General features: G+C 53.7%; 3 protein-coding genes across 4 annotated transcripts; 1 reads left to right on the top strand and 2 right to left on the bottom strand.

The window, feature by feature from the left end:
* The first annotated feature begins 27 nt into the window (after window positions 1-27).
* On the top strand, window positions 28-4,468 carry SHARPIN (SHANK associated RH domain interactor). 2 transcript variants are annotated; one of them, XM_057736860.1, is made up of 9 exons: window positions 28-583; window positions 868-1,042; window positions 2,891-3,028; window positions 3,109-3,247; window positions 3,329-3,419; window positions 3,491-3,644; window positions 3,724-3,842; window positions 3,925-4,032; window positions 4,111-4,468. In XM_057736860.1, the coding sequence occupies exons 1-9, from the start codon at window positions 386-388 to the stop codon at window positions 4,192-4,194; spliced, it is 1,206 nt and encodes a 401-aa protein (XP_057592843.1). In that variant the 5' UTR covers window positions 28-385; the 3' UTR covers window positions 4,195-4,468. The 2 variants fall into 2 exon arrangements, with proteins under 2 accessions (XP_057592843.1, XP_057592841.1); XM_057736858.1 differs by having other exon boundaries at window positions 30-583; window positions 3,106-3,247; window positions 4,111-4,458.
* A 769-nt stretch (window positions 4,469-5,237) lies between these two features.
* Window positions 5,238-7,715, bottom strand: LOC130854132 (cytochrome c1, heme protein, mitochondrial). Its single transcript, XM_057736875.1, has 7 exons — window positions 7,550-7,715; window positions 6,776-6,972; window positions 6,553-6,679; window positions 6,309-6,466; window positions 6,059-6,219; window positions 5,628-5,728; window positions 5,238-5,535 (listed from the first exon to the last, which is right to left on the bottom strand). The coding sequence occupies exons 1-7, from the start codon at window positions 7,676-7,678 to the stop codon at window positions 5,431-5,433; spliced, it is 978 nt and encodes a 325-aa protein (XP_057592858.1). The 5' UTR covers window positions 7,679-7,715; the 3' UTR covers window positions 5,238-5,430.
* Window positions 7,716-21,027: 13,312 nt separating this feature from the next.
* GPAA1 (glycosylphosphatidylinositol anchor attachment 1) lies at window positions 21,028-24,435 on the bottom strand. Its single transcript, XM_057736812.1, has 12 exons — window positions 24,235-24,435; window positions 23,878-24,057; window positions 23,681-23,792; window positions 23,338-23,485; window positions 23,158-23,259; window positions 22,875-23,071; window positions 22,604-22,800; window positions 22,366-22,519; window positions 22,110-22,205; window positions 21,763-21,953; window positions 21,512-21,682; window positions 21,028-21,347 (listed from the first exon to the last, which is right to left on the bottom strand). The coding sequence occupies exons 1-12, from the start codon at window positions 24,306-24,308 to the stop codon at window positions 21,104-21,106; spliced, it is 1,866 nt and encodes a 621-aa protein (XP_057592795.1). The 5' UTR covers window positions 24,309-24,435; the 3' UTR covers window positions 21,028-21,103.
* Between the last annotated feature and the right edge of the window lie 720 nt (window positions 24,436-25,155).

The following is a 25,155-nucleotide window of genomic DNA, read 5'->3' as shown; positions in this document are numbered from 1 at the left end:
ACTCACGGGCCAGTGACGTGTGGGCGGGACCGGGCCACGGAGGGAGCGGCGGGCGGCGGCGCAGGAGGGGCCTGGGAGCGGCGTCCAGCTGCCGCCGGGCTGCAGCCCCTACCCGAGCCTCTTAGGGCCTTCCAGTCGTGGCCGGTGCTTCCGTCCCTGACCCTTTGTCCGGAGTACAGGCCTCCGAGCCCAGCCTCGCCCGCCGGTGTCCGGAGACCCTCTGGCCGTGTCCATCGTGGGCGAAGCGGGCGGGTCGGACGGCTCCGACTCTCGAGCGGCGCCCGGAACCCCAAACTCGCGGCCCCCGTTTCCGGCCGGTGGAGGCGCCCAGCGGTCAGAGGCCACGGAAGCGGGCTCGGGGGGCCGGGCCGGGGTCGGACCGGAGATGGCGCCGCCGGCGGGCGGCGAGACAGCGGCCTCGGCCCGCGACTCGGCCGCGGTAATCCTTGCGGTGCACGCCGCGGTGAGGCCGCTGGGCGCGGGGCCGGACGCCGAGGCGCAGCTGCGGAGGCTGCAGTTGAGCGCGGACCCCGAGCGACCAGGGCGCTTCCGGCTGGAGCTGCTGGGCGCGGGGCCCGGGGCGGTGAGTGAGGGCGGCGGGGGCGCAAAGCCTGGCCACTCCGTTTGCCAGTTGCGTGCCCTCGAGCAGTTGTTACCTTTTCGTTGCTTCTGTTTCCTCGTCTGCGAAGTGGGGGGGGGAAGGCTGGTGCCTCCCTTGGTAGGACGACTCTGAGGGTTTCATAAGATACTGCGAGTAAAGGGCTTAGGAGAGTGTAAGTGGCTTACAAATGTCACCTCGTATTCCTTTGATCAGCATGCAGTATGCGCTGGGGGGAGGCACTGAGCCTGGACTCTCCCCCTCCTCAGGTCAGTTCGGAGTGGCCCTTGGAGTCAGTCTCCTACACCGTCCGAGGCCCCAGCCAGCATGAGCTGCAGCCTCCGCCGGGAGGGCCTGGGACTCTCAGCCTGCACTTCGCCAGCCCTCGGGAAGCTCAGCGGTGGGCAGCCCTGGTCCAGGGTGCCGCTGTGGAAGGACAGAATGGTCAGTGCCCTGAAGTGAAGATTCACTGGGTCAGGGATGGTGTTAGTTCTGGGAGAGAACAGGTGTAGCCCCAATCCCCCAGGTCTGGATGAGGGGAGTAGTGGGGAAAGCTGAGCCCACCTCACCCACTGCTGGGGTCCTGGGAAGACTCCCAGGAGAGAGAAAGTAGAGAAGAGGAATAGAGACCAAAGAGCTGGAGCCTAGAGTGACAGACAAGTGTGGAGGGGCAGAGCACTCCGGTCATCAGGACCTGGGTGAGAAGATGGGAAGGTATTCAGTGGGAGAGTGACAGGCTCAGATTCGATCTGCTGAAGACTGGTTGAGACCTGCATTCATGTAGGTGATGCAGATAAGACTGGAGAGAAGAAGGATGTTTCCAGAGGTGCTTAGGAGGTGGAATTGGCTGGATTTCCTGGAGGTTTAAATGGAGGAGTTAGTGGTTGAGACAAAAAGCTGAAGGGAACAGACACTGGGGAGCTCCCAGATGGAGGGCCTGTTTCTGAGGGCATAGAGGCGGTCGAGCTCTCAAACGTATGGGAGGGAAGGGAGGTAGGTGGATCTGGGTGGAGCTGGGGCTCTGAAGAGATAAAGTTGTGGGTATGAAAGGTCAACCAAGGTCACCAGGAGAGAGAAGCAGTAAGAGAAGAGGGTCCTGCAGGCAGGCAGTGCATCAGGGCAAGAGTCCATGGGTGCATCAGAAAAGCTGTCAGAGGGGTGAGAGGAACACACAGTGAGATGGAAGGGAGGTCCAGACAACAGTACCTGCAGAGGGAGAGAGGCCTTTTCCATTCATTCATTCGTCCATTCGCTGGTTCATGAAATGTGTATTGAGCACCTGTAGTAAAGACTCCCTTAAGGCCTTAGAGATTTAGCATGAATAAAACTTTAAATCCCTGCTCTCTTGGAGCTTGCATTTCTAGAGGGGAGGCAGACACATAAAATAAGTAAAATAAAATTCTGTCACATGGTGGAAAGGATGAGAGTGCTGCAAGGGAGGAGTTTGCAACTTAAAATAGGGTGGCAAGGAATTCCTCGTTAAGGTGACTCTTGAGTGACATTTAAAGATTGGGAGTGAACCATGTGGCCTAGGAGCAGCGGGTACAAAAGCCCAAGGCGAGAGTATGCACGTGATCTTTGGGGCTCAGCTGAGGCCAGAGCCAGGCGAGGCCTGGTGCTGGGTGCTCCATGGCCGTGCTTATCTCAGTAGGCAGATGGCTCAGAATACTGAGGCCACCACAGGAGCTGCATCAGCACCGCTTGGGCAGGGTCTCAAGTGGGAAGTAAGAAGGGGAGACAGCGGCATGCCCAGGACAGGCTGTGGCTGGAGAGGGTTTCTTTGGCAAGGGAGCAGCCCAAGGTGTTCTGTGCTGGTGGTAGAGCCAGGAGAGAGGGTCACCAAGAGGAGGCCACCTGGACTGCAGGGCTCTTGGTGAGCAGGATGGGGTGGCCTCCTTTTGAGGACCTCATTTGGTTCTGCTGCGAGGCCAAGGGAGCCTCCTGGCTGGCTGAGAGGGCCTGTGCAGGCCAAGAGCAGTAGCCCAGCCTCTGTGGAGGAGGCGCACGGTGGGGCTGGGCAGCAGGAGGGACCAAAGGACTCCAGAGCCCAAGGAAGGGCCAAGCGCAGCTCTCAGTGGAGTTGGCAGGCACCCCTGGGGTTTGCAAGGGCCAAGGCTGGGGAAAAGGTCTTGCTTGAAGTGGAGCCAAGGCAGGGCCCTGGTGTGGGCTGAGGTGAGGCGGGAGGAGACAAAGGTACTGGAAACCTGAGGTCAGAGAGCAGAGGCCGGGTGAGTCCTCAGCTGGGGGTTAGATCTCAGGAGACCACAACCCACTGCACATCTTCCCTCCTAGGCAGTGACAGCCTGCCCCCAGCCCTAGGTCCAGAGACGTGCCCTGTTTCCCTGCCCGGTCCCCTAGAAGTGCCCACACCCAAGGCCCCCCAGCCCAAGGTGGATCTTCCTTGGAGCCCTGGAGACTTGATGGAGAAAGGTAAAAGCAGGTGGCTGGAGGGGGTTGGGGGAAGCAGCCAGCATGGGGCTGCGATGGCTCTCCCTCTCCCCCTGCAGAAGAGCTGGCAGGGGGCCTGACCCGGGCCATAGAGAGTGGGGATGAGAAGGGGGCTGCCCGAGCAGCAGCCACCCTGGCCCAGCATCGTGTGGCTCTCAGTATCCAGCTCCAGGAGGCCTGCTTCCCTCCCGGCCCCATCAGGTGAGGCCTGGGACATTTCTCGCCCTGACCTCCCAGCCTCCTTAAGTCCCATCCTTACCCTTGACCTACATTCTGGCCCAGGTTGCAGGTCACAGTTGAAGACGCTGCGTCCTCTGCCCATGTCTCGCTGCAGGTCCACCCCCACTGTACTGTCGGGGCCCTCCAGGAGCAGGTGAGCACGGGGTCTGGGGAACCCAGTGGGGGGCAAGGGGGACCTGGGTGACACTCTGACACTGGCCCCAGGTATTCTCGGAGTTCGGCTTCCCACCGGCTGTGCAGCGCTGGGTCATTGGGAGGTGCCTGTGTGTCCCTGAGTACAGCCTCGCTTTCTATGGGGTCCGGAGGGATGGGGACCCTGCTTTCCTCTACCTGCTCTCAGCCCCGCGAGAAGCCCCAGGTCAGTCCTTGATTGGAGTGGGATGAGGGCGGTGGGATGCAGCTCGACATGGTCCTGAGTCTCATCCCCTCTACTGCAGGACGTAATCCTCAGCGTCCTCAGAAGATGGATGGGGAACTAGGCCGCCTGTTTCCTCAGTCATTGGGGCTGCCCCAAGCCCCTCAGCCAGCCGGCTCCAGCCTCCCCAACCCCCTTCAGGTGGGCAAGGGACTGGGCAGAGTGGGCGGCTGTGGGCGGCTGAAGGAACAGGTAAGCAGCCACTGTGTCCTCGCCTCCCCAGCCCGGCTGGCCCTGCCCTTCCTGCACCTTCATCAATGCCCCTGGCCGACCTGGCTGCGAGATGTGCAGCACCCAGAGGCCCACAGCCTCCACCCAGCAGCTCCCAAAGGTACCAGAGAGGCAGGGGAGGGGATGGGCGCAGAGTGGTGGAACAAGCCGAACGACCCAGCTTCTCCCCTGCCCCCAGGTCACGAGGAGAGAGGATGGCCCTTCCCTTCCAGGCCCAAGGTCCCTGGACCCCCTCCTGAGCCTCTCAGGAAACCTCTGCTGACCGCTCACTGGAGACAAAGCCAGGGTTGGGGGTGAGGGGCCATGAGCTGGAGTCATTAAAGACACTTCTGAGCCAGCTGGGTGCCCCTTCATTGTGCCTTTGTGTAGCCTGGGCTGCTGGGCGAGGAGAGCAGGGCACAGCGCCACTCAGAGGAAACTTGGCAGAGGGCCCAGGTGGCTCCTGCAGGGCATTCCTGGGATGCAGGTCCCCTGAAACGTCCCAGACCCCAAGGGCACCCCGTCTGCTGACACTGGGCTGCGCCCTGAGTCCCATCCAGCCCTCAGCTGACTGGTCCTCCTTTTCTAACCAGAGCCCTTCAGGTACACAGCCTCCCTCCACCTTTCTCCTTTCGGCTCTCGCCCTCCCCACTCCTCTAGGCTGTTCCCACCAGGCTGCCTCTTACAGTCCCTGCTTGGGGACAAGAAAAGCTCAGAAGCCCAGAACCAGGGCCCAGGGCTACTGCTAAGAGAACACTGCCATGGCCTACTGCCACTGACAGGCTGTGAGCCTGGCCACTACCTGGCTGTGTGGCTTAGACCCACTCCCTGCTGCCCAGCCAAGAGCCCAGGAGTCCCTCCCAGGTGACCCCGGCCTGCCTCCCTGGCAAGGCTGAGAGTGGCCCCTCCTCTCCAGCCATCACCTGCCCCGCCCGCGCCCCAGTAACAAGCTCCTGCAGCTCCTGCTTCAGGCCAGCCTCGCCTTGGCTGAAGTGCTGTGCAGGGCTCCCTGCTGCCCACTGGATGAAAGCCAAGTGGTTCAGCACGCTGGCACTGGTTGGTTACTGCAGCAGGGCCCTGGGCCCTGGGCTGTGTCTAGCCAAGTCAAGCCCTTTTCACCTCCGTGACCAGGGACTCTCCACTCCAGTCAGTATTGCCACTTCTCCACGTCCTGTCCCACATTCAGTGCTGACTGGGCTCCCAGCCATCAGTCTCTGCAGGGCAATGCTGGCCACACTGCCCTGGACACTCCTGGGAGCTCTGAGGGTAAGGGTCTTAGTCCCAGAATCCCCTGCAAGCCCCATCACACAGTAGCTCACATGTGTATGTTGAGAAACTTAATTTATTTCCATGATGGGCGCTGAACGACCTGGTGCTGGAACAGTCACCTGCCCCTTCCCCTCGTCCCAGAGGGAGAGGGGCTTGGGCAAGAGGGCCAGCTGAGACCTGAACAGGCCCAGGGTGGTTCCCTGGCTCGAGGACCCGTTCAGGCAGGATAGCAGGCAGACGGTGGGCAGGGTCACTTGGGTGGCCGATAAGCCAGCTTCCGGCTCTTCAGCACCGACCACTTATGCCGCTTCATGGCGTAGACCAGGGGCAAAAGCAAGCCCGACATCAACAGCATCTGGAGATGAGGCGCGCTCAGAGAAGGGAGGCAGAAAGGACCCCTGCCCAGCTCCCAGCCCCCCCCCCCGCCCCTCAGCCCAGCCTTCTCACCTTGAGCCCCATGCGTTTGCGATGGTCGTGTTCTGGTTCAGATGCCCAGCGCAAGAAAGTGCACACATCCTTGGCTACCTGGGACATGGTAGCTGGGGTGCCTGGGCCAAGGACAAGTGGTGAAGGCTGCCTCTGAGTCCCTGCCCAACTTGGGGCAGCCCACAAAGCATCCTCCTCCATGGGGCAGAGAAGGGTTCCTGCCCGCAGCTACGAAAGGGGTGGGGGTGGGGGTGGGACTGGGACCCGCCCACCCCCACCCCCACCCCACACAGATGGCCTGAAGGCTCCCATGAGCGTCCTCAGACACGCATGGACAGTGCCCCAGGTAGGAAAGGTGCAGGACCTCCTGGGCCAAGGACACAGGGAGAGCCTCTCTGGCAGTGGGGAAAGTAGGACCCAGCTTGCCCATCCCCAGGGAAGGGGCCTCTCACCATCATCAAACTCCAAGACCTCGTTGTAGATGGGAGGAGCCATGCCAATGGCCTGGCCAGGAAAATAGGGGTTGAAGTAGAGCCCTTCTCGCAGTGACACCCCCGTGGGCGGCTCACAGTAGCCCGTGAGTAGCGAGAAGACGTAGTCCTCACCGCCGTGCCTGGCACCAGATGGGGGTCTCCTCAGCCCCTGGCGAGAGGCAGACCTTCCTTCCCCCTCCCCATACCACCCTACGGGCAGCCCTGGTACCTAGCTCGCACGACGTAGCTGAGGTCAGGGGGCAGTGCTCCGTTGTTGGCTGCTCTGGCAGCCTCAGGATTGGGGTACGGCTTGGGGAAGTAGTCAGACAGCTTCCCTGGCCGCATGAACATCTCCCCGTCCTCGTTGGGGCCGTCCTGAATCTCCACCTGCCCCGGAGAGCCCCATCACAACTCTGCTGTCTGGCACAGCAGGAGCCCCAACCCTTGGGTCCTCCGCAACCCCAAGTCCCCACCTCCTCCGCCAGCGCCTTAGCCTCATCCTCTGTGTAGCACACGCCCACCAGGTGGCGGTAAGCCACGTAGTCCATGCTGTGACAGGAGGAGCACACCTGCTTGTACACCTGGAAACCCCTCCGGATGCTAGAGAGAAAGGGTTGGGACACTGAGGATTCCCCCCCCACCCGGGCCACCAAGAACCCCGCCCCGCCCCGCCCCGCGCCCGAGTCAGCCACACACCTGGTGTGGTCCAGGGAGGAGAGGAGGCCGCGGTGGGACCACGGATAGCTGGGGGGGTGCAGCTCCAGGTCGCTGGCACTCACGGCAGAATGCAGAGCCACGGCCAGCCCCGCACCCCCTGCCGCCAGCATGCCCAGCGCCGACAGAATCACTTTCCGGCCCCGGGACAGGCCAGATTTCGATGACAAGGACACTGCCTGCAAGAGTCCCGCTCAGCGCCTGCCAGAACACCACCCGGCCCTACCTGGGGATCTGATTCTCGGCGCCCACCTCTCCCAACTCATGCACCCAGCTCCGGCCACCTCCCGCGCCACTGCCCTCCCCACTGCGGACCCCTCGGTGGGGGTGTGAGGCTGCTCCTGGATCCTGGGCCGGGAATCGGGCCGAAGTGAGCAAGGGTGCCGGGCAGACCAAGGTCACAAGCAGCTGGCCGAAGTCAGGCCGAGGTCACTTCGGGACGCGGGCCAGTCTGCGCGGCGGGAGAGGAGGAGGGCCTGGGCGCGCCCCCCGGGAAGCCCCCAGCCTCGAGCCGGCAGCGAGCCCGCCCCGCCGCGCCCCACGCTCGGCAGCAGGCGCCTGCGCTGCTCGGAGCGGTGGGAGCGCAGCCCTGCTCCCAGGCGCCCGACGTCGGCCGGCGGCGGGGACCCGGTCGCGGCGGGGGCCCGCGTGTGGAGGCCTCTCCCGCGCCGCCCGGCCCGCGTCCCGAGCCTCCCCGCGGTGACCTTCACCGGGCTGCGGGGCCGCGCGGCGCCCGGGGTGAGGGCCAGCGCTCACCTGGGGTGTCCGCAGTGGGAGCTGCCCGGGCCGTGCGCCGCACAGCAGACCCCGGGCGCGCGTGCCCGGCAGCCCCGCGCCCCGCGGGCCCAGCACCGCCCCTCGCAGCGATGCCGCCGCCGCAGCCATCTTGGCCCTCTTCGGCGCGGCCACCGTTCCCGTCGGCCTCTGCGGCCCCGAAAGCTCTTAAGCCTCGCGAGAACCGGGGAGCGGGGTAGGGGGCGGGGCCGGGCTCTGTCCATCAGGACACGCAGCTGCTCGCCGCGCTTCTCCGATCGTCGTGGAAACCAGCGGTTGGGCGTGTCTCCGTGGCGTCTCTCTGTTGCCGTGACAACGCCCAACGACCCTCTTTTCCCCTGCCTGGCCGCTGGTCTCAGAACTCACCGCTTTTCGAAGCCATCGCACGCTTTCGTCCAGCAGTATTTCCAGACCTGGCGCGGTGACAGAACACCCTCACTTAAAAGAACTGCCCTTATTTAACCAGTCTGGGGACGAAGGCCTCACTTGCCAAGCCCTCTCAGCTTGCCCAGGGCTCTTAGCCTATTCCCCGAGACTGTTCAAGGCAATTTCGGGCAAGTGTTGTAATTTCAGAGCTGTAATTTCCCCGAGGCAATGGAGAACAGCTGGCAAATCATAGACTAACCAAAAAGCTTAAAAGGAAGAACTGGGGAATACAATGTCCACAGGGGCGCTGAAAAGCCCTATGTATTTCCGGAATACAAATGGTGGCAAACCCAACTAGCGCTGTGCATATACTCACGAAAGACCTGAAAAAGCCTTAAGTGCTCACTTCTGGCTGACCTTGAGTCTCTGTGCACAGGTGAAGCTTAAAGCACAGTTGTAAACTGCCTGGCTGAATTCTGAAAGCATGTCCCACATGCACACAGAGCCACTTGCGAAAGGTGGAAATTTATTGGTTCCAGACACTTAGGGAAATTTTTCTCCAATCATTTATCTGACCACTAAGCTAGCCAGGTAGTGAGGCAGGCTAATAACAAAAACAGGGAAGGACAAGGCAAACATAGGAAAATGCAAGCCCCAGGGAATAAATAACTTATGGCCTCTTTCACAAGACCCTGCCAAGGGCAGAGCAAACATCTGGGTCAAGGAGATAAGGAAAAACTAACGTATGCACTCTGGCTTCTGTACATTGCTTCTGCTTAGCTATAGGCTCCCAAAAGCGTGGGAACTGGTTTATAAAAGGAGAAGCTCTCCTTTGGTTCGGGGCTCAGTCTTTGGATGTGAATCCACTGGGCCTGTACCGGTACAATAAACATAGCTTCCTGCATTATAAGCCTCGGTGTCCTGCCTACCTCTACCAATTCCTCCAACAGTAGAGACTTCAGTGGCTACCCATGACAAATCATAGACCTGAGGGCTTCCCTGGTGGCGCAGTGGTTAAGAATTTGTCTGTCAATGCAGGGGACACGGGCTCAAGCCCTGGTCTGGGAAGATCCCACATGCCGTGGAGCAACTAAGCCCGTGTGCCACAACTGCTGAGCCTGTGCTCTCCAGCCCATGAGCCACAACTATTGAGCCCACATGCCACAACTACTGAAGCCCGCATTCCTAGAGCCCATGCTCTGCAGCAAGAGAAACCACTGTAATGAGGAGCCTGCACACCACAATGAAGAGTAGCCCCCACTCTGCAACTACAGAAAGCCTGCGTGCAGCAAAGAAGACCCAACACAGACAATAAATAAAAAATAAATTGATTAAAAAAAGAAATCACGATTTAAAAGAAAATAATAGACTTGACAGAATTACTTCAGAAAAGTCACTACACAAATACAACTACCACAGCAGCAACAGCAACAAAACCTGGAATCTGATTTCCCGAATTGCCACATTACATCATTTAAAATGTCTAGTTTTCAACCAAAAACATATGAGGCATCCAAAGAAACAAGAAAGCCTGGCCTATAAATAAGGAAAAAAGAATCAATCAGGGGGGCAGGGATAAATTGGGAGATTGGGACAGACATATACACACTACTGTATATAAAATAGACAACTAATAAGCACTTACTATATAGCACAGGGAACTCTACTCAATACTCTAATGACCTATTTGGGAAAAGAATCTAAAAAAGAGTGGGCATATGTATATGTATAACTGATTCATTTTACTGTATACCTGAAACTAACACAAGATTGTAAATCAACTATACTCCAATAAAAATTAAAAAATTTAATAAAAAATTATATTAAAAAATATGCTCGGGCTTCCTAGGTGGCGCAGTGGTTAAGAATCCGCCTGCCAATGCAGAGGTCACGGGTTCGATCCCAGCTCCAGGAAGATCCCACATGCCGTGGAGCAACTAAGCCCGTGTGCCAAAAAAAAAAAAAAAAAAAAAAAAAAATATGCTCAAAGACTAAAGGAAACCATCATGTCTAAAGAACTAGAGGGAAGCATGAGAATACTGTCTCATCAAATAGAGAATGTCAATAAAAATAAATTATAAAGGGGCTCCAAATAGAATTTATGGAATTCAAATGTACAATAATGCAGATGAAAAAGTTTACTGCAGGGGCTCTACTGCAGATTTGAGTAGATAGCAGAAAGAATTAGCAAACTCGAAGTTGAGTCAATTGAGTTTGTCTAGTCTGCTAAACAGAAAAAAAATAGAAAGAAAGAAAAAGAAAAACTAACAGAGCCCTAGAGACCTGTGGGACACCATTAAGCATACCAACCTATACAAAATTCTCAGGAGCAGAGGCAAAAGAAAGAGGGGCAAGAAGAAAATTTGAAGAAATTGTGACTGAAAACTTTCCAAATTTGATTAAAAAAGAAATACATGGATCTACACATCCAGGAAGTTAAAGAACTCCAAGCAGGATGAAGTTAAAGAGATCCACACCTGTACACATCATAAATTGTTGAAAAGCAAAGAAAACGAATCTTGAAAGCAGCAAGAGAGAAGTAACTCATCGCATACAAGTGCTCCTCAATAAAATTAACAGAAGATTTTATACCAGGAACCATGGATGCCAGAAGGCAGTGGTGTGACACATTCCAAATGCTAAGAGAATAAACCTGCCAACCAAAAATTCTATATCCGGCAAAATCATCTCTCAAAAAACAAGGGGGCAATTGAGACATTTCCAGATAAACTGAGAGTTTGTCACAAACACCCCACCCTCCAAGAAATGCAAAATAGAGTCCTTAAGCTGAAATGAAAGAGTGCTAGACAATAACTCAAATCTGCATGAAGAAACCAAAGCACCAGCACAGGCACCTACATAGACAAACACAAATGTATTTTTGTAACTATTTTCTCTGTCTGATTTTAAAACCCCTACATAAAGCAATAATTATAGATTTATGTGGATAGGGAATTCCCTGGCAGTCCAGTGGTTATGACTCTGTGGTCTCACTGCCAAGGGCCCAAGTTCAATCCCTGGTCAGGGAACTAAGGTCCCACAAGGCATGTGGTGAGACCAAAAAAAGAAAAAATCTATGTGGATAGATAGAGAATATATGAGATGGAATCTGTGATAATAAAGAAGGGAAAAACAGCTATATAGAAGCAACATCTTTTAATACAATTAAAATTAATTTAATGTTAATCTGAATCAGATTGTTACAAATTAAGATGTCACTTGTAATCCAAAGGGTAAGCACTAAGAAAATAACTCCAAAAATATAGTCAAAGAAATAACGAAGGAATTAAAATGGTACACACACACACACAAAGACAATAATGAAGAAAATGAGGGGAAAAAAACACATAAGACATATAGAGGACAAATATCAAGACAGCAGATATAAATTGTACCATATCATTAATTACATTAAATGTAAATGGATTAAAGTCTGCAGTTAAAGGGCAGGGATTGGCATCATGGATCATTTTTTTTTTTTAAGTCATGATCCAACTATATAATGCCTATAAGAAACACACTTCAGGGGCTTCCTAGGTGGTGCAGTGGTTGAGAATCCACCTGCCAATGCAGGGGACATGGGTTCGATCCCTGCACCAGGAAGATCCCACATGCCGCAGAGCAACTAAGCCCGTGTGCCACAAATATTGAGCCTGAGCTTTAGAGCCTGTGGGCCACAACTATTGAGCCCATGTGCTGCAACTACTGAAGCCCACGCACCTAGAGCCTGTGCTCTGCAACAAGAGAAGCCACGGCAATGAGGAGCCTGCGCACCACAATGAAGAGTAGCCCCCACTCGTCACAACTAAAAAGAAAGCCTGCACACAGCAAAATAAATAAATAAATAAATAAATAAATAAATAAATAAATAAATAAAAATTTATATATAAAAAAGAAAAGAAACACTTCATATTCAAACACACAAATAGAAAATAAAAATTTGGGAAAATATACACCACACCAACAGTAACCAAAAGAGAGCTAGAGAGGCTATACTAATATCAGACAATATAAACTTTGAGACAAATGTTGATACTAGAGTTAAAGAAGGACATTTTATAATGAAAAATGGATCAATTCATCAAGAAGACATGACAGTTACAAAGATGTATTTGTCTAATAGAGCCAGTAAATACATGAAGCAAAACTGGATAGAATTGGACTTCCCTAGTACACAGTGGTTAAGAATCCACCTGCTAATGCAGGGGACATGGGTTTGATCCCTGGTCCAGGAAGATCCCACATGCCTTGGAACAACTAAGCCTGTGTGCCACAACTACTGAAGCCTGCACACCTAGAGCCCATGTTCCACAACAAGAGAAGCCAATGCAATGAGAAGCCTGCACACCACAACGAAGAGTAGCCTCCACTCGCCACAACTAGAGAAACCCTGCTCAGGAATGAAGACCCAACACAGCAAATAAATAAATAAATAAATAAATAAATAAATAAATAAATAATAAATAAATACATTGGACAAAATTGAAAGGAGAAATAGAAAATTTAACATAGTTGGAGACTTCAGTACCCCACTTTCAGTAATGGCTAGAAGAACTAGGCAGAATATCAGCAAGGAAAGAGAAGACTTGAACAACACAGTCAGCCATCTAGACCTAATAGACATCAATGGAACACTCCATCCCACAACAAGAATACATGTTCTTCCCAAGTGCACATGGAATATTCTTCAGGATAGACTATATGTTAGGCAATAAAACAAGTTGCAATAAATTTAAGAGTAGTGAAATCATACAAAGTATGTTTTCTGACTACAACAGAATGAAATTGGAAATGAATAACAGAAGAAGAGTAGGGAAATTCACAAGTATGTGAAAATTAAACAACATACTCCTAAATAAACAATTAGTCAAAGAGGAAATCACAGCAAAAAGTAGTAAATACTTTGAGATGAATGAAAACAAAAACAGAATATACCAAAACTTAGCACCATCAAGAGAGGTGCTGAGAGGGAAATTTAGAGTTTTAAATGATTGTATTTAAAAAAATAAGATCTTAAATAAATAACCTCACATTCTAACTTTAAAAACTACAAAAAGTAGAACAATCTAAACCCAAAGCAAGTAGAAGGAAGGAAATAATAAAGATTACAGCAGAAACAATTGAAATAGAGAATAGAAAAACAGTAGAGAAAATAAACTAAGCCAAAGGTTGATTCTTTAAAATGATCAACAAAAATGACACACCTGCTTGACTCACTAAGATAAAAAGAGAAGACTCAAATTGCTAAGATTAGAAGTGAAAAAAGTGACATTACTACCAACCTTACTGAAATAAAAATGATTATAATAGAACTATAAATAATTTATGCCCCCAAAATCGATGACCTATATGAAATGGCCAAATTCCTAAAAAGATACAAACTGCTAAAATTGACTCAAGAAAAAGTAGAAAATATAAATAGACCTATAACAAAGAAATTGAATTATTAATTTAAAAAAACATGAATTGGGAATGAATTGGGAGATTGGGATACCAAATTGTACACTCAAAATACATGCAGTTTATTGTATGTTAAATGTATCTCAATAAAAGTTCTTAAAAAACAAAAACAAAAACCTGGACTTCCCTGGTGGTGCAGTGGTTAAGAATCCACCTACCAATGCAGGGGACACGGGTTCTCTCCCTGGTCTGGAGAGATCCCACATGCCGCAGAGCAACTAAGCCTGTGCACCACAACTACTGAGCTCATGTCCTGCAACTACTGAAGCCCATGTGACTAGAGCCTGTGCTCTGCAATAAGAGAAGCCACTGTAATGAGAAGCCTGCGCACCACAATGAAGAGTGGCCCCTGCTCGCCACTACTAGAGAAAGCCCTCAAGCAGCAACAAAGACCCAATGCAGCCAAAAAACCGCCCCTCCCCACAAAAACAAAAAAATTCCCACAAAGAAAAGCCCAGGATGAGATGGCTTCACTATCATTCTACCAAAATTAAGGAAGACTTAACTCTAACACTTCACAACCTCTTCCAAAAAATATAAGATGAGGGAATACTTCCCAACACATTATTTGAGATCAATATTACCCTGATACTAAAACTAGACAAAACATCATAAAAAAAGAAAGCTACAGGCCAATATCCTATATGAATACAGATATAAAAATCCTCAATAAAATATTAGCAAACTCAATCCAATGCTTGCAAAATGCAGTACATCTTTTTCCCAGTGGGATTTATCTCAGGAATGTAAAGATAAATCAATGTAAACATCAATCAATGTAAAAAAATCAATCAATGTAACGCACAATAGTAATAAAGGGAAAAGGACTACATGATCATTACAATAGATGCAGAAAAAGCATTTGAAAAAATCCAACACATTTTCATGATAAAACCCTCAAAAACACAGGAATACAGGGGAACTTCCTCAACCTGATAAAGGACATCGATGGAAACCTCATGGCTAATATACTCAATGGTGCAAGACTGAAAACTTTCCTAGTAAGATTGGGAGAAAGAAGGATGTTGGCCCTTGCCATTTCTATTCAGCATTATGTAGAGGGTCTATCCAGGGCAATTAGCCAGGAACATGAAATCAAAGCCATCTAAATTTGAAAGGAAGAAATGGAATTATATTTGCAGATAACATGAATTACATACAAATGACCCATGAACAACATGGTTTGAACTCTGCAGGTCCACGTGTACACAGATTTTTTTCACTAAACACACACGACAGTACTACCCTATCTGCAGTTGGTTGAATCTGAAGATGTGGAACTGCAGATACGGAGGGTAACTGTGTAGTTATAGGCGGATTTTCCTTGCAGGGGGTCGGTGCCCCTAACCCCGTGTTGTTCAAAGATCCACTGTGAAATCCTAAGGAACACATACACACAAACTATTGATATTAGAGGTAATAAATGAGTTCATCAAGTTTGATTGAAGATCAATATACAGAAATCAGTTGTATTTCTGAACACTATCAATGAACAAATTGAAAATGAAATTAGGAAAATAATTATATTTACAATAGCATCAAACAAATATATAGGAATAAATTTGACAAATAAGTGCAGGGGTTGGGGTGGGATGAATTGGGAGATTGGGATTGCCATATATACATTAATATGTATAAAATAGATGACTAATAAGAAACAAATATCAAATTGTACACTTTAAATATATGCAGTTTATTGTATATCAAAAAATAACAAATAAGTGCAACCTTTGTACACTGAAAATTACCAAACATTACTGAAAGAAATTAAAGAGGAGGGGGCTTCCTAGGTGGCACAGTGGTTAAGAATCCACCTGCCAATGCAGAGGTCACGGGTTCAATCCCAGCTCCAGGAAGATCCCACATGCCGCAGAGCAACTAAGCCCATGTGCCAAAAAAAAAAAAAAAAAAGAATGAAAGAGGAGGATAGCTTCCTCCACAAGAGGGCAGACAGCAGTATCAAGCAGTATCAGCAGTATCAGCAGTAGCTCATCTTGTGGAACTGAAAACCACAGCCACAGAAAGATAGAGAAAATGAAAAGGCAAAAGACTTTGTACCAGGTGAAGGCACAAGCTAAAACACCAGAAAAACAACTAAATGAAGAGGAGATAGGCACCCTTACAGAAAAAGAATTCAGAATAATGATGGTGAAGATGATCCAGGACTTTGAAAAAAGACTGGATGCAAAGATCAAAAAGTTTACCAAAGACCTAGAAGAATTAAAGAGCAAACAAACAGAGATATGCAACACAATAACTGAAATGAAAAATACACTAGAAGGAAGAAATAGCAGATTAACTGAGGCAGAAGGGCGAATAAGTGACCTGGAAGACAGAATGGTGATCATCACTGATGCGGAAAAGAATAAGGAAAAAAGAATGAAAAGAACTGAAGACAGCCTAAGATACCTCTGGGACAATGTTAAACACACCAACATTTGCATTATAGGGGTCCCAGAAGGAGAAGAGAGAGAGGAAGGACCCGAGAAAAATATTGGAAGAGATTATAGTTGAAAACTTCCCTAATGTGGGAAAGGAAATAGCTACGCAAGTCCAGGAAGCACAGAGAGTCCCAGGCAGGATAAACCCAAGGAGAAACATGCCAAGACATACATAAGTCAAACTGACAAAAATTAAAGACAGAGAAATGTTATTAAAAGCAACAAGGGAAAAACAACAAATAACATACAAGGGAACTCCCATAAGGTTAACAGCTGATTTCTCAGCAGAAACTCTGCAAGCCAGAAGGGAGTGGCATGATATATTTCAAGTGATGAAAGGGAAGAACCTACAACCAAGAATACTCTACCCAGCAAGGATCTCATTCAGATTCGATGGAGAAATCAAAAGCTTTACAGACAAGCAACAGCTAAGAGAGTTCAGCACCACCAAACCAGCCCTACAACAAATGCTAAAGGAACTTCTCTAAGCAGGATACATAAGAGAAGAAAAGGACCTACAAAAACAAACACAAAACAATTAAGAAAATGGTAATAGGAACATACATATCAATAATTACCTTGCATGTAAATGAACTAAATGCACCAACCAAAAGTAACAGACTGGCTGAATGGATACAAAAACAAGACCCATATATATGCTGTCTACAAGAGACCCACACAGACGGAAAGTGAGGGGATGGAAAAAGATATTCCATGCAAATGGAAATCAAAAGAAAGCTGGAGTAGCAATAGTCACATCAGATAAAATAGACTTTAAAATAAAAAATGTTACAAGAGACAAGAAAGGACATTACATAAAGATCAAGGGATCCATCCAAGAAGAGGAGATAACAATTATAAATATATATGCACCCAATATAGGAGCCCCTCAATACATAAGGCAAATGCTAACAACTACGAAAGAGGAAATGCAAGGCAGAAATAGAGACACAGGTGTAGAGAACAAACACATGGACACCAAGTGGGGAAAGCGGGGAGGGTTGGGGGGGAATGAATTGGGAGATTGGGACACCAAATTGTACACTCTAAATATATGCTGCTTATTGTCTGTTAACTGTCTCTCAATAAAAGTTCTTAAAAAAATAAATTAAAGAGGATCTAAATAAATCTAAGGACGTCCTGTATTCACAGCCTGGAAGCCTTACTGTTGCTAACATGCTACTACTTCCCACAGCGAGCAGAGTGCTGAAGGCTTGCGCCCTCCCCTCCATCCTGCCTGGGACACGGATGATTCCTTTGTCCAGCGTATCCTGCCTGTTAGTCACTTAGCAGCCACCTGGGTTATCAGGCCAACTGTGGAGGCATCATGGTGTTTGTGTTCAAGTGACCCTTATTTTGCTTAAGGATGGCTTCAAAGTGCAAGAGTCGCGATGCTTGCAATTCAGATACATCAAAGAGAAGCCTTTAAGTGAAATGAAGTGCTTCCTTTAAGTGAAAAAAGTCCTCAACTTAATAAGGAAAGAAAAAAAATTGTATGCTGGTGTTTGCTAAGATCTACAGTAAGAACCAATCTTCTATCTGTAAAACTGTGAAGGAAAAAGAAATTCATGGTAGTTTTGCTGGCGTACCTCAAACTGCAAAAGTTATGGTCACAGTGCTTGGTTAGGCAGGAAAGGCATTACATTTGTGGGTGGAAGACGCAAACAGCTAGGATTCCGTTCTATGCAGGGTTTCAGGCCTCCACTGGGAGCCCTGGGACACGTGCCTGCAGGTGGGGTACCCGCGCATCGCGGGAATCCTTTCACGTGAAAGGCCAGATGTGGCAAATCTGTAGAGGCAGAAAGTAGGTTCACGATGCCAGGGCTGGGAGAGGAGGGGGGAGGGGGTACAGGGTTTCTTTGTGGGGCAATAAAAATGTTCTGAAGAACTAGGCAGGAGTTGGCCATGCAGGCCTTGGAGAGCAAGGTAAGGAGGTTTGATTTTATCCTGGGGCCCACCTTGTGCAGGATTGGGTGACGGCACCAGGGGAGGAGGCGCATGTGGGATGGGAGATGTTCAGGTTGGGAAGAGATGACTTAAGGGTGACCACAGCACATCCAGGAGGCAGAGGGGACAGGATGTGGCCTCAGAAGAGGGGCCTGGATGGAAGACAGGACGTGAATGAGGGCATGAAGGCAGCTGGAGCCTGCGGGAGCGGCTCACAGAGAAAGGTCTCCAGGGCAGCGTCCGAGCCCCCGCCTTGAAACCCCAGGGGGAGCGGAGTGACTTGGCAAAGGGTCTGAGAAGAGCACAGAGGAAACCTGGGACAGCCAGACCATTGCAGGAGGGCATGGTTGCGGGGAAGCTGCTAGGTGTCCTGAGGTAGGTCCTGCCTGGCTCGGACCTCCCGGGCCCTCACTCTGTATCACCCGCCAGCAGCCCCTGTGGAAGCCAACGGGCCCGCCCCCTGAGCTTTTCTCTGGACCTCCAGAAGGGCTCCCTCTGATTCCTCCCTTCTTTCATTCCGGAAATACACTGTGCGTATTCTGCTTGTCCTGGCGCTGTGCTGGAAGAGAGGCAGGGAGTAAGACAAAGGCCCGGCCCTCGGAGCTGCTGTGCTGGGGGTGCAGGCAAGCGAGCGAGGAAGGAGCACCTACTGACACACAGTGGACACACACCCGTGCAGACCCCCTGCGGCCGCCGCCCCAGTGTCCCCACGTGAGCAGGACTCAGCAGCAGTTCCTCTGCCGAGGACTGGACAAATGACGACTTGAACACGGTAGAATTTGTTTCTTTATCGCAAACGCAGCCCAGTTTAGCAGCCCTGGGCAAGGGCTAACCACAGTTTAGCAAGAGCTTTGGAGGGCCGGGGAGCCCCTCCCCATCTCCCTGCACCCCCAGCGTGAGTCCCAGCGTGCTTCAGACTCCACACCCCGCAGGCGGGAGAGAGGAGCAGCACGCAGGGCCATTCGGCTTGAGGTCTCTGCATGGAATTCAGCCTTGAAGCGTCTGCTCACGTCCTAGGGGCCTGACCACACCTAGCTGCACGGAGTCTGGGAGTGTCTTTATTCACGGTGGCCTGTGCTCATGTCAAAATTAGGGTTACGTGACTAAGTAGAAAGGATGTTGGGAGCCAGCAGCAGACACCCTGAGTAAAGCCTGTAGGACCTGTACTCATCCCTTGCACATCTTGTCTATATCTTTACCGCCTGACATTTTCTTTTTTTTTAAATTTAATTAATTTATTTACTGGCTGTGTCAGGTCTTCATTGCTGCACACGGGCTTTCTCTAGTTGCGGCAAGCATGGGCTCCTCAATGTGGTGGCTTCTCTTGTTGCAGAGCACAGACTCTAGGCGTGTGGCCTTCAGTAGTTGCGGCACACGGGCTCAGCATTTGTGGCTCACAGGCTCTAGAGCGCAGGCTCAGTAGTTGTGGCACACGGGCTTAGCTGCTCCGCGGCATGTGGGATCTTCCTGGAGCAGGGATTGAACCTGTGTCCCCTACATTGGCAGGTGGATTCTTAACCACTGTGCCACCAGCGAAGTCCCTCTTTTTTCGATGTATTGCACAGGTGACATCAATGAAAATCAGAGCAGAGATCTTGCTTTCCCAACAAATCAGCTTTAAAGCTCCCATGGCTCCCTCCCACCTCCTGTGTAGAGCTCTGCACAGGCAAGCTCAAACAACTCACGACCTTAGAACTTGTCCCCACTTGCATGTTTCATGATGTAACGTATTTTCATGATTTGTGTTTTAAGTGACTGCCTAAGTCCAGTTAAAAATGGCTGAATGAGGCCAAAGCACAGGTAAAATACCTGCAAGGGATTTTGTATTAGATGCCAATCCACAAAGACAGAGAGGACAGGAGACCACAACAGAACAAAGATCTCTATGTGTCCTGGAAGACAGGAAGCCCACGGACAAGTGGTGCCTAACTTAACAGGGGAAGAGTCCCGAGAGAAGCCAGCCTGGAAGCACTTCTGGGGGTGCAGGGGGTGGGGGGCTGCAACTCTTTCCCAGCTTCAGGTATTACACAGTGTTTTCAACAGAGAACGTGACTCGAAGACAAGCAGACCAAAGACAGGATGCTAGTCACAGTGGGGTCTCCGGCACCCTTGCCCCACCCCATCCCCAACAATCTGGACACAGAGTGCACATGCCCTTCAACAGCGAGAGGCCCCAGAGTAAACCCCTCCGGGTGCTGCCCTCGCCAACTGTGGACTCAAGGACCCTCCGCTGCTGAGGGGAGCCTCCCACAGGAAGATGAGACCCACCACAGAGGCAGGCCTGGGCAGAGGACCCGGGGGCTGCAGCTTCCTCCTTGGGACTGCCCAGGCCACCCCATTGCAGGATGTGGTACTGAAGGGAGTCTGGTCCCGAGTGATGCTCTAGGCAGTGCGTGTCTGCCTTCTTTCCGACACTGAGGCCTGGAGGAGGCTGCATCGGTCTCACTGTCCTGTGGGGTCCTGGCAGGGCCACTGTGGCCATCCCGTGAGGAAAGGTCTCCCAGCCTCATGCAGCCCTGGCATCATCAGAAAGCCACACTTTGCTTTCCTCCCTTCCTGAATGGACACTGGACACCCCAGCTCCTTTCAGGGGTCTTGGTACAACCAGCAGCCTCTCTGTGTCTCAGTCCACCAGTGCCCTCCTCCCTGGCACTCGGGCCGTCCCTGTTCCATGGCCTGTCTGCTCTGGGAGGTGCTGTGTGGGTTCCGCTGCTCTGCCCCTGCCCCACCTCTCGCGGGCACCTGGCCTGGGCCGGTTTGGTCCCAGGAAGCCGGGCCAGGAGCGCCTCCGGCTCCATCCCAAGCCCGTGTCAAGATTCTGGCCTTGGCTGGGCTGCCATTCTCCACACCCAGGGCCTCCTCTGCTGGGGTCCAGCTCCAGCCCCTCTGCCCCTTAGCGCCCGTGCTGAAGACGGCGCTGTGGTCTCCGGGAGTCTCAGTTCCTGTCGGGCCCCCACGCGCTGCCTGCTGCGCCTCCCCTCACACAGCACCGGACCACGAGGCGCGGAGGCCTCCGAGGTTGGGAGAGTGCACCTGCGGCTGCGGCCAGTCTGCGCGTGCCACTCCCACACCCCAAGAGTCCAGCTAAGGCCCTCTTCCCAAGGCTGCTGCAGCCGGGGCCCTCGCTCCTGCCACGCAGTAAGGGGACGAGAAGAGGCCGAGCAGGGTGCAAGCCCTGCAGGCAGTTTCTTGCCACAGGCCTTGGGACCCCATGGACACAGCAGACAGCAGGCTGGGAGCGTGAAGGGCGGCTGCAACAAAACTGTTTATTTCCCAGAAAGAAAGGAATATGGGACATGTGGGGACCTCCCACCTGCCTTCGTCACTTCCAGAAGAGCACGTTCCAGAAGAGCAGCCAGCAGGGGTAGAGGCCCAGAGCCAGCAGCGGAAAGAGCAGGGCGCCGTAGGTGTGGTGCTCCAGCACGCCCTGGGCCAGCGCCGCCAGGAAGAGCTGCCAGCCCTCGGCCAGTGAGAGCGGTGCCTCCTGCAGCTCCCGCCACAGGAACAGGCTGCCCAGAAGGGTACATGCTGGGCTTGTCAGCAGCAACAGAGCAGCGCAGAGTGGCCTGGGTGGAGAAGCAAGGTCAAGGTGGGCTCTGAGGCGGGGGCACAGGCACCGAGCCAGGGAGGAGGAGTGTCGTGTGAGGTTGACGTCTGTGGTGAGGGGCGTCGGCCCTGGGGGTGGGGGTGCATCGCGGCAGCTTTGTGGTGGGCACTGAGCAGCACATACCAGGGCCCAGAGGGCTGGGTGAGGGCCGCAGCAGGCACCATGGTGGCAGCCAGCAGAAAGCCCAGGGAGAAGTTGGTGAGGGTGACGCACGCCAGCTGCAGCGCCAGGTAGATGAGGGCGACCAGCTTCAGCGCCATCCAGCCCCTGTCCGGCGCCTGTGTGCTCACCACCCTGCAGGGCAAGGGACTCAGAGGCAGCTGCCTGCACGTCCAGGGTGTGTCCTGCCCATGTCCACCAGCCCAGCTCCTCACCGGTGGGTGCTGTGTGGAAGGGCCAGGCCGGCGGCATAGACGGCCAGCAGCGTCAGTACCACGGCCTCGGCCTCGGCCACGGGGAAGTACTGGGCGGCCACGTGTTGACCCAGCACGGGCAGGACGTAGAGCGCCAGGCCCACAGCCTGGGAGATCAGCAAGGGTGCCACAAGCGAGGCCAGCCCCACGCCCTGCAGGGCACAGGGGCACTTGGAGACAGATCCCAGGGCCAGGGGAGTCCCAAGAATCCTCACCATCCCCCCACCAGCTGAGACTGAGTAGCAGCAGGAACGACGCCCTGGGACCCCGAAAATCCCAGCCCAACAGCAGGAGTGGGGGACCATCACCTGTGTTGGGGGGAGGGGAGGACTGGACCCAGAGGCCACCCCAGCCTCCTCAGGACCCACGCCGGCCTCGTGCAGCTGCATCCACAGTTCCAGAGCGTGGCTGAGTCAAGGACCCCAACGACATGTGTGACGGGCTCTGGCCAGCGGCAGACCCAGGCAACTCCCCACCCCTGCCCCGAGGGTGGCGAGCTCTCCGCTGCCTAGAGTGGGGGGACCTGAGGCTGGCCACAAATGGGCAGCAAGAGGCAGAGGATATCTTGAGACCAAGGACCAGGAGCAAAAAGCCGGCGGCAGGCATGTAGAGGCCGATGGAGACGAAGCGGGAGAGTGCGGGGAGCAGGTAGAAGAAGAAGGACTGGTGCAGCCGCTCCAGGAGGTGGTTGAGTTTACGGAACATGCCCTCCAGAGCCCTGCAGGTGAGGGCTGGGGTCATGGCTGGCCAGACACCCACTACCCTGCCCCCAGCCTGCAAAGGAAGACCAGAAACCACTTACTTGCCCACTGCCACCAGGTCATACTTATAGTGGCGGAAACTATTGATGCCACGGAGGGTCAGAGCCTCCACACGGTAGCGCAGGAAGAGGCCATGGGCGCCACGGGGGCGGCCAGAAGCCTGCTGCAGAACCATGAGCAGCAGCGTCTGCACGCTCTGCAGTGGCCCGTCTACTGACGTCCAGTCCTGGGGCTGCAGCTTAAGAGGGTTTGAGGACAAGGTCAGATAAATCTTACACACAGGCCCCGTGCTCCCCAGGCAGGTGGCCCTACCTTGCCCTGCAGTGTACACAGCAGCCCCCCTTTCTGGCAGAATGTCTGGAAGAGGTTGAGCAGATCCAGGTTGGGCAGCTGTCCGTTGAGCCCCTCCACGGCCACGTCGAGGCTAGTGACCACATCACTGCTCAGCTCCAGGGCCACGGCTGCCTGGATGGCCCCAGCCCGGCCCTGCAGAGGGGAGGACTGCATACCTGTAGAAGCAGATGAATGAGCTGCCAATAAGGGGCTGGTGAGGACAGTGGCCCTGAGGGAGCCAGGGCAGAGCAAGAGCACCCACCAGTGACATTGACGTCGTGGTAGGCTTCAAGCCAAGCCTCAGTGCCCAAGAGGTCGTGTTCTGTCACCAGGAAGATGATGTCTTTGGCCCAGTAAATCTGCCCTAGAGACCAAATCAGGGTCAGAAGGGCCTGAGGAGGTGGCCCACCCTCCCTTGCCAGCAGTAGCCCCTGAGCCTCACCCCGGAAGTGGGCAGCAAGTGCCAGCATCAGCCCCACAGCCTGGCTGTTGGTAGAGTCAGGGCCACAGGGCACGGTGAGCACCAGGGACTCAGTGCTGGCAGCGCGCGGCGCCCGAAGGATCCCATACACGTTGACGCCCGACACCATCTGCATGCAGTATCGGCAAAGCCTCAGCACGACCGCAGTCTAGACGACTGAAATCCCTCCCCTTTCCGCCCTAGAAGGCCCACCGGTGAATCCTCTGGCCCCAGGACATCCGCCGGCCCCCAGTGAGCTTCCTGGCCCCAAGGCCACCCCCTCAAGTGCTTTTTGGTCGCAGGCGCACCCCCTCCCCCACAATACATAGCGCTCGTGGATCTCATCTGGAAAGGGCAGCTTCCGGGAGAAACTCTGCGTGTAGACCTCCAGCCCCACGGACCGCATCGTCCGCTCCAGCCAAGCCGCTGGCAGAGCCCTGGAGACACGAACAGCGCTTCTGAGCAGAGCTCTCTGGCCTTGACTGGCACTGCTGCCCCCGTACCCATGGCTCTGCCGCTCACCCCGACTTCCTGCGGTGGGCAGCGAAGTCCCGGGCAAAGCTCCGGGCACGGTCTCCGCCCGCAAACTGCTCCTCCACCATGGTGGAGCCCATGGCGTTCTCGGACATGTAAGTGCGCTGGGTCAGCGGTGGGAAAGCCAGCGCCAGGAACCAGGCGACGCCCGCCACGTAGCTCAGCACGCTGCAGGGAGAGGGACGGAGGGGCCACCTGAGCGTCAGCGCGCCCTGGAACCCGGCCCGCCGCCTCCACCTCTGCCCGGGGCCTGGACCGGAGAGCTGAGCCCCAGGCCTGAGGCCCCGGGCGATGCCGGAGGGCGGGAGGGGCGGGCGTGAGCCGCCGGAGGGGCCCCGCTCTCACCAGAGCGGCGCGTTGAGGCGCAGCACGAGGCGGGCGAGCGCGCGCCGGCGCACCGGGTCCGACAGGAGACCCATGGTAGGGCCGGGCGGCTCCGGGGCCGCGCTCCCGCTGCCGGCTACGGCCGCCGGCCCGGCGCGCCACTGCCGTCAGACCCGGGGCTCCGCGCGCGCCCGCACTTCCGGTCCCGGCGGCCCTCGCGCCGCCGCGCGTGCGCGGTCCCTCTTCTCACGCCTGCGCTGCCGCCGCGCACGCGCAGAGCAGAGCCGCTGTGGCGGGACAGCGGCTTCCAGGGAGGCTGACCGCGGCGCGTGCCGCCGGCGGGCAGTGAAAACGACCGGCCGCTCGAGAAGGCTCGGTTCGAAGGCAATCAGAGAAGGATGATGGGTAAGGCAGGTGGGAGGAAAACCGGAAGCAGCGACCAGAGCATAGAGGCCCACAGATCTCGGAAGGTGCGGCCGCTGGCAATGACAGGTCTGAGTGCCGCGGTGGGAACTGAGGGGGCTCCCGTGGACTGGGAGGCCAAGGCATTGGCCGGCGCATTCCTATGGATCTCGGCCACCAAAAACAGCCGAGTGGACTCACAGCGTGTGCCCAGAACCGGGGTCTTTGGGGTCAGATGGCCACGGGGGGAAGCTGCATGATACTACTGGCCAAAGAGGTCTCAAAGGAGCTGGGGTGTGTTGAGTAGAAAGTGGGAGCACCCCTGTCCAGGCCAGGAGGTTTCTGGGCTATTAGAGGAGAAGCAGCCCCAGTGTTCTGGCTGCAGGCCCTGGTGGTGAGGGCTCAGGCAGGTATGAGGACAGGAGGTGGAAAAGGGGAGTGTGAAGAGGAAGATGCAGTGGTGGGGCAGCAGCCAGTGTCTGTGTCTGACTGAGAAAGGATTGGAGCTGAGAAGACTCCAGGCGAGATCATATGTCTGCT

Source organism: Hippopotamus amphibius, chromosome 5 (assembly GCF_030028045.1).
Source record: "Hippopotamus amphibius kiboko isolate mHipAmp2 chromosome 5, mHipAmp2.hap2, whole genome shotgun sequence".
Classification (NCBI taxonomy): domain Eukaryota; kingdom Metazoa; phylum Chordata; class Mammalia; order Artiodactyla; family Hippopotamidae; genus Hippopotamus; species Hippopotamus amphibius.
Note: the sequence above shows the minus strand (reverse complement) of the source record. Positions and strands in the feature narration are given on the sequence as shown.

Coding starts and splice junctions, on each gene's coding strand:
- SHARPIN (XM_057736858.1), top strand. CDS start 386: ATGGCGCCGCCGGCGGGCGGCGAGACAGCGGCCTCGGCCCGCGACTCG. Junction 3,248..3,328: donor TTCCCTCCCGGCCCCATCAG/GTGAGGCCTGGG, acceptor ATTCTGGCCCAG/GTTGCAGGTCACAGTTGAAG. Junction 3,420..3,490: donor TCGGGGCCCTCCAGGAGCAG/GTGAGCACGGGG, acceptor CACTGGCCCCAG/GTATTCTCGGAGTTCGGCTT.
- LOC130854132 (XM_057736875.1), bottom strand. CDS start 7,678: ATGGCTGCGGCGGCGGCATCGCTGCGAGGGGCGGTGCTGGGCCCGCGG. Junction 6,467..6,552: donor CTAAGGCGCTGGCGGAGGAG/GTGGGGACTTGG, acceptor TCTCCGGGGCAG/GTGGAGATTCAGGACGGCCC. Junction 6,220..6,308: donor AGCTACGTCGTGCGAGCTAG/GTACCAGGGCTG, acceptor ATCTGGTGCCAG/GCACGGCGGTGAGGACTACG.
- GPAA1 (XM_057736812.1), bottom strand. CDS start 24,308: ATGGGTCTCCTGTCGGACCCGGTGCGCCGGCGCGCGCTCGCCCGCCTC. Junction 24,058..24,234: donor CGCCTCAACGCGCCGCTCTG/GTGAGAGCGGGG, acceptor CTCTCCCTGCAG/CGTGCTGAGCTACGTGGCGG. Junction 22,520..22,603: donor GACCTGGTGGCAGTGGGCAA/GTAAGTGGTTTC, acceptor CCTCACCTGCAG/GGCTCTGGAGGGCATGTTCC.